Here is a 13332-nt window from a genome sequence, read left to right on the forward strand (position 1 = left end):
GAAAGTAATTCCAATACGTGACATTAGTTATGCTACAAAATTTCTTTTAGCAAGTTGTTCGTCATTTCTCATTTACATAGTGTATCGTGCAAGGGAAACAAAATTTGCACAGCCTCGGATATCATTTGGACGATAAAAGATACCAGCTACACCGGCAATCCAATCGACCGAAATATTATTATCGTGTCTGATAGAGGGGTCAGAAATTTCGGAGAACAACGGAAGGGAACATGGGAAATTCTTCGTCTTGATAAGAAATTTGAATTTTCTTCGAGGGGCCACCCTAGCTGGGAATCCTATTGAGGGATCGATACCAGCGTTCAGTAGCTATTGCAAATGTTCATTACGCAAGAAATAACCGAGGGGAAACAAAAGCCAGGGAATTAACGTTGGCAAGAAATCAGAAATTGGACGTATCGTTACGAGCAATAAGTTAATACTCGTTTAGAAGTACAGATTTCAATGATATATAGCATCTACTAGATACTATCTAGTATACACGTTGGTACCAACTCATCACACTTTACGCAGCGAGGACGACACGTCCACGAGTGTGGCAAATTCTAGAAGGTAGGAGGATCGGTTGTGGTAATTTATTACCTATAGAATTATTCCATTTACTTCGTATGCTCATATCCATATGCATTTACATACATAAATACATATCTGAGATAACGCCCCTTTTATAACAAGCTGAATAATAATTCATAATAAACTGGAATTTTAATCCGAGCTTAAACGCATATCGATTTCAATTACATAGAAACCTGTCACTTACTTTTTCAAGTGATTCTCTTAAGATTACCCGTACAGCAATTCGATTCCGTTCGTCCATCCATATACATGCTCTAAGCACGTAATCCAGCGCCCGTAGTAGCGGTATAGGATTTTCTTATTTTCGTGAGATTCTTTTACTTTTGCATTGCCAGAGGGAGGATGGAATTACCCCACTGTATTAAGCGAAGACCTTCCAGGGATATGGCTCGTAGTAGGTTCAAATTGCTCTTAATCTAACGCTCTGGGGGAATCGCCCAAAGTGTGGATTCACAGCAGCAGACAGGCAAGACGCGAGATATAAAAACTTTACGAATTTATGACTACGTAAACAGAAGTACAAGACTTTGTATTCTTACTTTATCTACTCGGAGGATTCCCTTTGGACGTCCATCTTACTTTCATATATTTCGTCAGAAAGCAATCGTAACTGTACGTACTTGTTGTTGCTAGAGCGGGAGACAGATGGCGAAGGATAATGTGTACCATAGCTGAACCTTTTTCCCTCTCGAGCGCCATTAACTGCACTTCGAGCGGAACTATGTGGAAGCTTCATAGAAGAGCGTGCACTCAGTTGATATTTCTCATGTCGCAGTGAACATGTCACGGGGCAGTGAGTGGCCGTGTTGTAGCGTTGCATAAATATTCGACTGACTTTAGGTTAATGGTGAAACTTTATACGATGTTTATAATATATTGTACGTAGTATATGTATAATTTTATCTTCTTATAAGTGCCTAAAGTGTCGAGAAGAATACGAATTTAAGGCTAGTTCGTCAGGATATGAAAATAGTCATTCTTTGAAAACGGTTATTTAACATTAGTCACTGTATCAAAATAGTGCAGTGCGATGATCACGAGTGAGTAATACTTCCTGCTATGTTTCAAAAACTTTTAATATAACCAAAAATAGTGATGCAACGGTTTTTAGAATTACGTGGGGAATTTCCGTCTGGATTATTTCTGAACGCCTGTGCAATGGCAACACGGCATGCGGCGCCGCACGTGTTTACAGTATGTTCCTGGCGCTGACAATACCAACGTTAAAACCATTCATCCATCTTTTTGTAAGAGTCGTTAGTGGATATGAAATTTGCGATTTATTAACTGGACAATTCGTAACGGATCGCGCCCTCGAGAATTACTACGTTCAATAATTCAATCCACTCGTCACGCCTGACAAATTATTGTTCACGGTTATTTCCTTGAGGGGAGTTATATATACTGTATAGTCGGTAACATTGCCGAATATTGTACTCGATTTTATGGTCCGCTTTTTTTAACAATACTATGTGACGTCTTAACGATTTATTCGAAATGGAGACGCACGATTTTACGAAAATGTGACAAGCAATCTTTAACAATATTTTGTACGATATACTTTTCATAAGCTCAACATAAATGTTGAATACGGTTTAAATAAATAATTGAAAATTTCTACTCTTGCTTACACGTCTTTCAAAAGGCTCTTTCAGGTTGTTTTTCCGACATGCATACTAATTGGTTATTTATAAATTTACCAGTTGCGTACCTGGTAACGTACAATTAATTTGTGCATGCCAATTGCAGTAGCTAACAAATTGCCGTACCACTGACCACTCGATATCTCGTTAAGACAACACAACCGGTTACACGCGGAGTAACAGAGGCACGTACAATTTTGTTTATTCATTTTTATCTTGCTGCGTATTTCTCCTTTGTACGTATTTCGTGCAATTGGCCATAGGGCAAAGGCGTACAGGTGAACCCATTTGTTATATCAATGCAGGGGATACGCACTAAATTAAAAAGTGGATTAGCCTGACACCGAACCGAATACAGAGTTTGTATTTTTTTCTCAATTATTCTTTTATCTCGCTTCCATTTCGTACAACAGCATCATAACCGGACAAGATTGCTTTAGTAATGTGAAAAATCAATAAATCAGTTAATCTAATGACGTAACCCTTGGATTATACCGAAAATATGGAAATGTCTTTTTTTATTAAAAAATTCTTTATTGTCAAAAATATATTTATGAAATTTTTTAAAAAAACATTGTCTCGACGATATTAAGATTTGTACGTAATGAAAGAATTTTGGAGAATTTAATTCCTTCGATAAATCAGATTCGTAACTCGCGAGTGTATGAGCACGCTCGCTAATTAAATTTATAGGAGGGACCGGGCCATTATTGTTTCAACACAAAGTAGTAATTACAGTCGATAAATAATAAACTTTTCCGGCATCATAAAGCCCCGCAGCATTTACATCGATTATCACGGCGCACTTGTCATATCGCGGGCAAGTCGATAATTCCGTGTACAACAGGACAGAGAATTGTTCCAATAGCAATAGATTCAGAAGAATAAAATTTAGAAAAAAAAAAAAAAAAAAATTAAAGCTTGCATACCGATATCGCTCTGCTCGGGCAAGTCGATAATTCCGTGTACAACAGGACAGAGAATTGTTCCAATAGCAATAGATTCAGAAGAATAAAATTTAGAAAAAAAAAAAAAAAAAAATTAAAGCTTGCATACCGATATCGCTCTGCTAATAATAAAATCTCCAGTTTCCATCAACGACCAATCTTTGAGTAGCAGGTACACCTGTGACGTGTCGGTAAAGTCCAAACGGCCTACGTCAGTAAGGAAAGTGGAAAAAAGATAAATAAGAAAGACTCCACAAGAAACAGGGCTGCAAGTAGGAGACAAAAAAATTTTCAAAGAAGAAGGAAGCAAAGTAGCATAAAGTGAGTCACGAACGACGATATTTATATCGTCTTGAAGCCTTGAAATATGTCCGCAGCCGAAATATATATTCTCCAAGAGCTTTAACGTATCTTGTTACGATATGCATATTTAATACGACACGAAGTAGCGCGGCGTAGCCCGAAAAAAAGTCTAGTCTCAAAACAGCTGTCATTTGACCAGTATACCAAAAAAATTTGGTAAATTTTTTTTTTCAAATTCAAAAAACGTAATTCAGTACGGCATACGTGTCCGTTATAAGAAAGGAATTTTTGAAAAAATTTTTTTACCAGCAAACAATAATTAGCTATGCTAATTAAAGACGCTGCTTACGAGTATACCTATATAGTTAGCGCAAGTTCGTAAAGCACACGCGGAGCACCCTGGGTATTTACACTCGTACCATTGCACAATGCCAAAAGACACGAGACTCGTTGGCCATATTTCAAATAGCATTATTTTTTTTCTGTTCCCCGCACATCATGCAAAACGTATTAGCGACTGCTGGAGGTATAAGAGCATCTTTGACATACCTGGCTGCTCGCCAAACAGTTTCAAAAGGACTCGCACTAAATAACCTTGCGTTCGCCTTCTCGTTATGCATTCGTCCCGGTAGTACTAAAGGGGATAGAAGTCGTTCCTTTCCACGAAGGGCGGAAGCGTGCGGATCCATACCAGCGAGAGATGGAGATGGGATAAAAAGGGAAAAGGGAGAAAATAAACGAGAGAAAGCAAAGAGAGTCTGTATAGAGTGCTTCACGCGAATATGGGGCAGGACGGTAAACAGTCCGGAATAGGTGGAGAATCTGCAAGAGAAATACTTTGGAGGATAACAAGAAAGAGGGGGACCGACTGTACGGTTTTCTTGGCCTTTGATATATCGTACTGGGAGGATCGAAAGCCGTTCGTTCCAGAAGAGATATTCGTGGGGAAAAAAAAAAAAATACCAAAAATTCCTGAAAATAGATATTCTTTTTTTTGGCCTAAAGTATCAAATCATGTTTATGGAATGTTTTTTTCTATACACCCTTTTTGGGTTTTGTGTATTTGTACATGAGGAATTTATTATATTTTTTTTTCCAACCCTTGGATAACGGTCGGCCACTGCCCTTTGTATGAGGCTATATTTACTGTACATACGAATATCGACAGCTGTCGAGACGACTGGGTAGAAATTATATAATTTTTTGTCGATTCTGTCATCCAAAGAATTTCTATATTCATTGTTGATATATTCATATGCATATGTACGTGTTAAGGAAAATGTCTGTTGCGCAACTCAGGCATATTGGACCATTAGCCAATTGGTCCATTGGCAATGCTACCGTTGTCGTTCGACAAATTTACAGCAACTGCGAGAGTGCTACGAGTACAGTTGAGATAAAATTCACAAGATGGTTATATACTGGCCAATTGATCATTAGAGGGAGATGAAAATGGATTAGAAAATTACGAAAAGTAGAGATCGAAGATACCGAAGAAACTTATTGAAATTAATAAAAAAAATCGTTTAGTGCATCTTGGAAATTTGGACTTGGAGATTATTTCAAGAATTTTCATAACATTCGAATTGCGGTAAAATTTTTTTTTTCAAATTACGTCATTCAAACCCGCTTGTTTTATACATCTAAAAGAAATTCAGCCTACCCTGCGCTACTAACGGACTGGCAGAATGTATATTTGAATCGGAAGATTCTGTCTCGGTACCCGCAATTTGTGAGAGACTGTACGGAAGAGCGAGGGTGGTGTTCTAAAATATGAAAAATAGAGACCGTCGACGATTTTTCCCAGTTGCGCAATACAGGGATGAACCGAAGACAAATTCCTGCCTTAACGTCCATATCAGCTGGCAGCATTCGCAACGTTAAGGCTTGCGACAGCAGAGTCGTTAAGCGACACGAACCTGTCACTAATTCATTTTGGCGAAGAGCCCATTCATTGTCTTTGAGACTACAAATAGTGAACGGACGATATAGACAAATAGTCAAAGCCAATAAATCCTCAAATCCTCATACGAAATACAACGTATCGAAAAAGAAAGAATATTGGTCTTCCGTGACACGCGTTTACGTGTTTACAAGTTACAAACAATTTTCAAATTAACGAACGTCTTTCATTCGGTGCCATTAAAAATTGCCTCTATTTTTTACTTTTATTTTACACCAAGGTTACATACAGAGATTTTCAGTAGAAACGCATCACCTGAAGTTAGTCTTATGATAAAACCTCATTTGACTCACTCCCATGGTAAAACCATATTCAGGTGGTGCGTCTGGGCTGAACAACCTGGTATATAACTTTTTATTATTTTTTTCTTCTGAATTTCTTTTCCTACCGCTAACGAGTTTCCGCTTCCTCGACAGCGACAAACATGGCTGCTCGTTACGAATTCAAGAATCGTTCGTACACGTGGACTGGTAACGCTTCATAAGCAGTCGCGTGATAAATGCATCTGTTGTGCTCGAGGAGAATTAATAGTTCGCTTTAAATCAGCGACCGTGAGACAAAGAGACACGCATGATACTCAGAGGTTTAATAAGACAATCTGGACATAAATATCTAGTTGGACAATGGAAGAGTCGATTTGTTCGTAAGAGTTTATAAACCGTGGTACAAGGTTATTTGTATGTACAATTAATTCAACTCCTAGTTAATTCTACGAGTTCACACTTAGTTTTGAGTTCACGATAGAGAGTAAGTTTCTCAATTATCATGCAAACGTTGCGGATGTTGAGAATTTACTGGAAACGACGTTTAATGCTATGCAAATGAGTTAATATAACGTATCCACGTAGTTACTTAAGTATTATACATGACAAAGTACTCTTGAGATACCTGGATATCAGGGTAAGAATAACGAAATCTTGATATTCGTACGAATAGGAAAATAAAAACATTGGAATGGTCAGACAACGGTTTTCACTTGACTTAAAAATTCTCCAACTACGAGAGAGACAAGCAAGACGTATTCGAATTGATTTTCTTCTCCGATAACCTAAAGCCCCTTTCATGCTTCGCGTGGAATATACATAGGAAGACAAGGACACCGAGTCATAGTCACTTACAACAAGGCAAGCAAGGTAAATATTTGCAGACGAAGTGGCAGGAATAATTATATTCGAAAAACAATGATTTTTGGAAATTAATAATAATTTAATCCGAAGGTGTCTCTTACCTTGAACAACAGAGTCCTTCTTCTTGCGTCGACGTCTCTTTCGCTGTACTTGCTCGATGCAGTTCGAAGAAGACGTATCCTCGTACCCCGGAGGAACCGAGCCTTCGGCGAGTATCTTGGCGTCTTCCTGTCGCTTTTTCAGAAGCTCGTAAACTCGCCTGAAGTAATCCCTTGCGATGTCCTCGTTCGATTGAGGCGTCAGTGCTTTTTCATTTTTCGAATCTTTTTCGCGCGCGTGAAAAGCGGATTTACCGAGAGGATTCAAATTTTCGGTATCCCATTGTGGGTTGTTTTTAAAATTAACTGGAGGAATTTGGCAATCCTTGATATCCTCACTGCCGTCCACTATCTTGAAAGTGTCGCTCTTCTTCACCGTGGAATTGGCATAGAGTTCCTTGTAATCCTTGAGACCATTCTTCGTTATGGAATTGTAGCCGAAATCGGGTGAGTTTAATTTCGAGCCGTCGTCCTCGAAATTCTTCGTGCTGACTCGAAGCTTCGATATCGTCGCTGCCTTCGCGGCTGACTTTATTGGCTCTAGAAGTAAATAATTTTCTTGCAGCGTGCTCGCCGGTCTCTCGAGATCCGTCGTGCCGTCTGTGACGTCAGAATCCTTCACGGAAATTACGTCAGCTCTCTCGTCGATATTACAAAATTCAGTGTTATCTTTTACCGAGTCTTTTCCTCTACCTTGATCCATGCTTGCCTCTGCGTCCTTGTCCCGTTCCTTTGCGAGGGCACTGGTACAGAATTTAAAATTTTGACAAACACGACAATTCTTCAGGCAGCACGAACCAGTTTGAAAATCCTTCCACCTCGGTCTGCTCATGAAATCTTCCTCGGGCACGCCGTTTCCAGATTCCCTGTGAAGTCTCTCGTGTCTCTTTCGTTCCTTGTATTCCCGCCAGGAGCGCTCCATGCTGTCAGTGCTATTTTTTCGTCCGAGAGAATTTTGAAAATCCTTTTCGGAATCAACGCTGTCCGCCATTCGACTAAGGAGAACGTCGCTCTTCGTTTTACGGTACACCTTGCGCTTATCCGATCCCGAGGAATTTCGCTTTTTAACTTTTTCACTATCGGCAATTTCCAAATTCTCCAAAACCACGTCGCTTCGGCTCCTCACGTAATCTCTCGGTCGCCTCTCCGATCGGGCGCTCGAGTTTCTCTTGCTCGATTTCAGTCTTTCCCTTTCGTACACCTCCGGATCGAATCTGATGTTCACGTCGCTGCGCACTTTGCGCGTACGATAATTCTTACGGTCGTTCTCCAAGTACTCGGAGTGTCGCTTTCGAACGTCCTGCGATTTTTCACGATTCGTATCTGCGAAGACGGAGGGCTGAGACGAGCTGGATTGCAATTTTTCCTGTACCATTTTCGCCTTTATCTTATCCTGCAGATATCCCTTTATCCTCTGGAGTTCCTCTCGTTTGAATTTAGATTCCGACTTCTCCTCGCCTTTTCTTCTCGATATCAGATAATCCTTCAATTCCCGCAACTTTTCATCCCGACCGCTGCGCTCCGGGTTATCTCTTTGACTATTCAGATACGCCTGGACCTTCTTGCACCTGTCCTCTGCTATTTCCTCGGCAGTCTTACCAACGTTACTGCTGCTCTGCAGATCATCCAGAATTTGCTGTCTGAGATAATCGCCTGCGGAATATCTCTTTATCACCTTACTCGTCTTATCGTTCTCAGCCTCCATCTTCCTCAGGGACGCCTCGACGCCCGTGGAGTGTCTCTTCTTAATTTTTCGGCCTTTACTCTCAGCGAAACTAACATTGGCGTCGCTACGAGACTTTCGCGGTTTACAAGCAAATTCCGAAGCTCCATACTTCGAGCTGAATCCGTCGATATTCCTGTTTTTCGACGTGGCCTCGGGGACTTCGGGTTCTGGGCTATCTTTGGGTTCCGCCATTTTCTCGTGAGACTTTACACCGTCCTTGAACGAACCCCTGGCTCTCTGTGCCGTCCTGCCGGTAGTCTCCACCAGGAGGCGGCCATCCTTGTCCAGCAATTGCACAAGCGGCAGCTTGTCGGCGGAAGTGGTGAGCTCCCAGGCCCAATGAAGGGGTTTGTCCAGCCGCAATCTGATTACAGGCTCCGGGGACGTTTCCGTGCTCGAGGATGGACCAACAGGACTTGCTGTTCTCGCCACGATTACCGGATGTACGTTTTTCATCTTGTTATTGCCAATGTCAATGGTCTCCACTGTTTGTTTATCGTCACGAGATTCGACTACACAGTCTACGGACGGAGCTAAAAAAAGTCAAAGAAATTGGATTCCTCTTAAATTTCTTTCGACTTACGTAAGATTTGCCGCGGCACTACGTAACTAACCTTTCTCTATTTTTCTTGAAGGTCCCAGGGGAATACCTTTTGCTTCGTTAATTTGTTCGATCCTCACACGCACTTCTGGACTCTTTGCAAATGTCACATATTGTTTGCTCGTTACAGAGCCTTAACGCGATTCCATTCACTAGCTCCTCTTTATTGAACGTTACGCAGCCTTGTATAAACTTGACGACGCGATGGTAAACTTGGCAACTTTTCAACGATCACCCTCGCGCCACAGCGTCCACCACCGGCACTGATAGTTTTACGAACGTTCTGGCTATGCCGAATTCCTCAAGTTGCTTTTTATGTCTTTACGTTATTCGTTCCTCCAGTGGGGAATTTTGTTTTCCCCTAGCTCAATTTTCACCCCAGTTTGCCACGTCACATCTTCGTTGGCTGTTGATTGTCGTAAATAGGAAATGACGTAAGATTATAGGTATGACAATGAAAAAAAAAAAAAAAAGTAATAAAATACTTGGCACATCCAGCAACGAATGACTCAGCGACAAAGTGAATAGTTGACAATAATAATTGGAAAAACAAAAATATAGTCTTTTTAAATAATAATCGAATACCCGCTTGTCAAAGTGCATCGTGAGAATCGGACAATAAAACTAAATCATCGTTCGATTAAAAGTCTCGAAAGGATCGATCTGTCCTGTTAAAATTTCCCAAAAAGTCCAATTACTCTTTTACAACGTTATATTTAATTATCCGTAAACAGCTGCTACGATGGCATATCTACAACTCGTATAAAAGAAAAGCCTTTTATTTATCTAGCCTAAAGATTTCGTCTGCAAAAAAAGAAAATTCATGTCGGATCACTGTGGCAGCCTATTTTGTTCATCAGAAAAACGATGAAAATCCCTCTGAAGGTAATATCGGTTAGTTAAAAGGAATAAGCAATGTATCCGTAGAGTAGAAATCCTAATCGTGGACAAGCTAAAAGATACTTTGGCCTGTAAAGAAAGGTGGAAGAGAAAAAGGTTCTTACACGAATTTGAAGACGACACAGGCCAGCGTAAATCCACGCACTGCACAAAGAGCCACTAAATTCCCGTAAACTCGCACGACGCGTCTCGATTTAATCTTCTCGCTTTTCGAATCGTTTGTTCAGATCCGTCGATCGTTTCTCGTATTCCGCCATGTGACTGACTTTCGTCTTACAGCTGCGAGTTGGCTGACGACGTGTTGCAACTGTGGAGGCACAGGAGGCGTTGCCGTACTCGCGATGACGTCACCTCAGTCCGAAAATAAATCCCGCGGGATTCGCAGGACGGGTGCACGGGAATGCCAACACGTGGGATGTGTCACGAAGATCGGCCGTTTGTCCTACATTTAATGAAATGCTTGAAAATCTGGTATATCCTACCAGCACGCACTGTACATAAATTTATACCTAACCGCGTCAGGGCATTGACTGTGGCTTTCGAATTGGCTGTTTTGAATACACGTAGGAATACGACGCAAGACTGTACAATCGGGATCACTGTTTAACTGCCTTTTCTGCTAACTGCCTATCACTGCCTTTTGCGTTCGAATCCGATGAACGCCGACCTTTACGTCGGGAGGGCCGGAGTTATTGTATAGGGAAAAATATCAGCCTACGGTTTGTGACGGTGAATGTGCCTGAGGATTTTTTAAAACAAAGCAGAGCTCTCTTGGTGGTTCGTCAATATTTGAATAGCTAAGAGTGCTCGTGTTGATTTTACGTACAACGTAAGTATATTTACTGAAGCGAGTGAAAATTATTTTTCAACCTATTACAAAGTTCGGATTTATTTAGCAACGGAATGAGATAGCGAATTGGAAGAAAAGGCTTTTTGCTGTTTTCTCGAAACGTGGATCTCTCCGGCTCTCGCTTTGATAAACGAGTGATAAAACAGAATAGCGGCAATCTAATCCATGGTAACTTTTGCTTTTATACTTTTTAGTAAACTGTGAGAAAATAAACGTAATCGTAATAACAAAACGAGCAAGAGACTTTGTAAGGTCGTATGTACGCCATGGCTATATACCTATGAGAATGGCGTCTACTTTTCAATTTCATGTTACGATTACGATCCGACCACCCGTAGGTAGGGTGTCGCTTATTTTTATGACTCGCCCCGTATCTAGCCTTGGACATAACACAAACATAAATGTTCAGCCGGCTGGCCTGCATTCGCTGTGGCTCGTACAGTCTAGTTTACGTTTCGTTTTATTTTCGTCGTAGCAACGGGCAAAGAAATCCCACGACACGTATTATTAGTCTCTTGCCGAAGCATCTCGTGAGGTCAGGCTATGTTTAGATAAAGGTAAAGTTCATTAAATGCCATTAACCGACGGCACGTAAGCGTCCTGGCCTGTGCGTCGTTGACTAACAATAAGTCCAGCTGCCGCAGGAGACTGGGATGCCTTGATAATTGACCGATTGGCACTTCTAGTAAATTGCAGCTCGCCATTATGCATCGGGCAATTGAGCCACTCTTGTAGCAATTCGTTCTTTTCACCAGTTCAATTGGTATCGGTCGTACGGACTCGTTTTGCCCTGTCAACACCACGAGAACCAATTGGACCATTCATCGACTTTAATCTCGCTGATATCATGAATCATCGTTATCGTATAAACGGATGCCGAACGGATTTCTAGAGTGAGATAAATCATCGCATTTCGTTATCCAATGCGAATAAAAGTTACGAAATGCTCTCGGCGTTCTGTAGAGATATGCTTACCATGGATATATATATATATTGTAACGTATCCTTTTTCTTCATTCGACACCGATGCGAAAAATCCAAGAACGATTTTCTGAGCAGGCTGGCAACTCGAAGGGAACCAAAAATCGAGAACGTTATCTGTATCGGTAGCCGGATTCGCTTTGTGAGCGTGAATCGAAAAATGACGTCACAATATATATATACATATATATTGCATTTTCGACATTTGGACGGCGGGAGGATTTGAAAGCACGTGTACCGCTTAATAGGTAAATACGTAAACAGGACTATATACGCAGGAAGCCATTTAGAGTATTTTCTCTATACATTGCTGTAGTAATGAAAGAGAGAAAGAAATTTCACAAGAGAGAATTAATGTTATACGACAGTCTACGTGGAAAACAACAGTCACCCTCTTTTCAATTAATTACATCACTCCACCCTTTCCGGGCATCGGCGTAGGCGCTCGTAAAATTTCAAATATCACCAAAAACTTTGTCGAATTTTTCGCACTCTACGCATCACCGATAACAATACATTAACGAAGTCTGTAAAGAAATATTAAAATCGCATAACAAATGTAACCGATATCTTTTATATAGGATTGTATACGATATATTTCATTTGAGTGTAACTCTCGTCTCTTTGGGGATGATACTTGCTTTTCCATTATCGCAGAATCTATTCTTATCTTGTACCGAACTTCCACTTTCAGTGCCTTTTCTCACCGGGATGATACACTCGACGAGAAAAGTTTTCAGTAACTCGAGAATCGGCCAACTCGAGAAGCTCCAGTCATTGGCCAAGCTCCGCGTACGCGGGAGCGAGAGACGGCGTGGGATGGTTGAATAAAAGAATGAAGGAAAAACTGGAGGAAGATAGAAAATGAGAAAGGTGAGGTAAAAATAGAAAAAGAAAGATTTTACTTATATAACGGTTAGCAAATGTCACCTGACGCGCTCGATAGCAGTCGAAGACGCTATAGGGTCGTGAACGTGAAAGAACTTTTTGATCCGATTTCCGGACGACGTTCACACCTTCGTATACTCAGTTTTATAAACTTTTCTTATTATATCCATTTCGACTTCACTGATAAACCGAAAGACACCGAGTGGAACGCCGGGTTATATTGGGAACGTGTGTATTGATCGAGAGACATTCTTCTATGCAGCATAGAAAATAATAATTTATTTAGCAGTCAGCAGAATTATAAACGTACAGCAGATTTTGGGAGGGGCATGGTTTCGAAATTGTTTGACAAAAAAATTTATTCATTGACCAATGACTCTAATTCTAAACGCGAAGCTTAATCCTTTAGTCACAATTCTACAATTTTTTTTTTTTGTAGAATCTTATTTCATTCATGACAAACGTAAAGCACAGTAAAATTGCACGCTCTTACAAACCTAAAACTTATTTTGCAATTCGCCAAAATTTATTTCTAATCACTGGGTTCTTGCCGATTGGTCGCTCGACGATATAAATTCATCTGATACGGTGCACCGTTCAATATTACCGCACGTGATAACAGTATCAACAAAATGATACACTGGTGCTGAATTTTTCTAAAACTTTCTGACTTCTCACAAGAACCGTAAATAAACGGCAAGCTCCGCTTAT

The 13332-nt window shown here is 40.6% G+C and overlaps 1 protein-coding gene and 1 long non-coding RNA gene across 6 annotated transcripts in view; one reads left to right on the plus strand and one right to left on the minus strand.

The window, feature by feature from the left end:
- LOC107265049 overlaps positions 1–10222 on the minus strand; it is a 76473-nt gene extending 66251 nt beyond the window's left edge. The window contains exons 1-3 of one of the 3 annotated variants that reach the window (XM_015734025.2): positions 10007–10221; positions 9016–9408; positions 6679–8934 (exon numbers count right to left, since the gene is read on the minus strand). In XM_015734025.2, the coding sequence (XP_015589511.1) occupies positions 6679–8857 (2179 nt within the window). In that variant the 5' untranslated portion in view covers positions 8858–8934; positions 9016–9408; positions 10007–10221. Of the gene's footprint in view, positions 1–6678; positions 9409–10006 lie in introns of all 3 variants that reach the window. The other 2 variants (XM_015734027.2, XM_015734024.2) reach the window with 2 other exon arrangements.
- The window catches only part of LOC107265075, a 28480-nt gene continuing 16348 nt past the window's right edge, over positions 1201–13332 (plus strand). Inside the window, exons 1-2 of one of the 3 annotated variants that reach the window (XR_003059040.1) lie at positions 1201–1634; positions 12428–12606. This is a non-coding gene — a long non-coding RNA (uncharacterized LOC107265075). The remainder of the gene's footprint in view (positions 1635–12427; positions 12607–13332) is intronic. The other 2 variants (XR_003059039.1, XR_003059038.1) reach the window with 2 other exon arrangements.

This window comes from Cephus cinctus, unplaced genomic scaffold (assembly GCF_000341935.2).
Source record: "Cephus cinctus unplaced genomic scaffold, Ccin1 Ccin1_scaffold0215, whole genome shotgun sequence".
Classification (NCBI taxonomy): Eukaryota; Metazoa; Arthropoda; class Insecta; order Hymenoptera; family Cephidae; genus Cephus; species Cephus cinctus.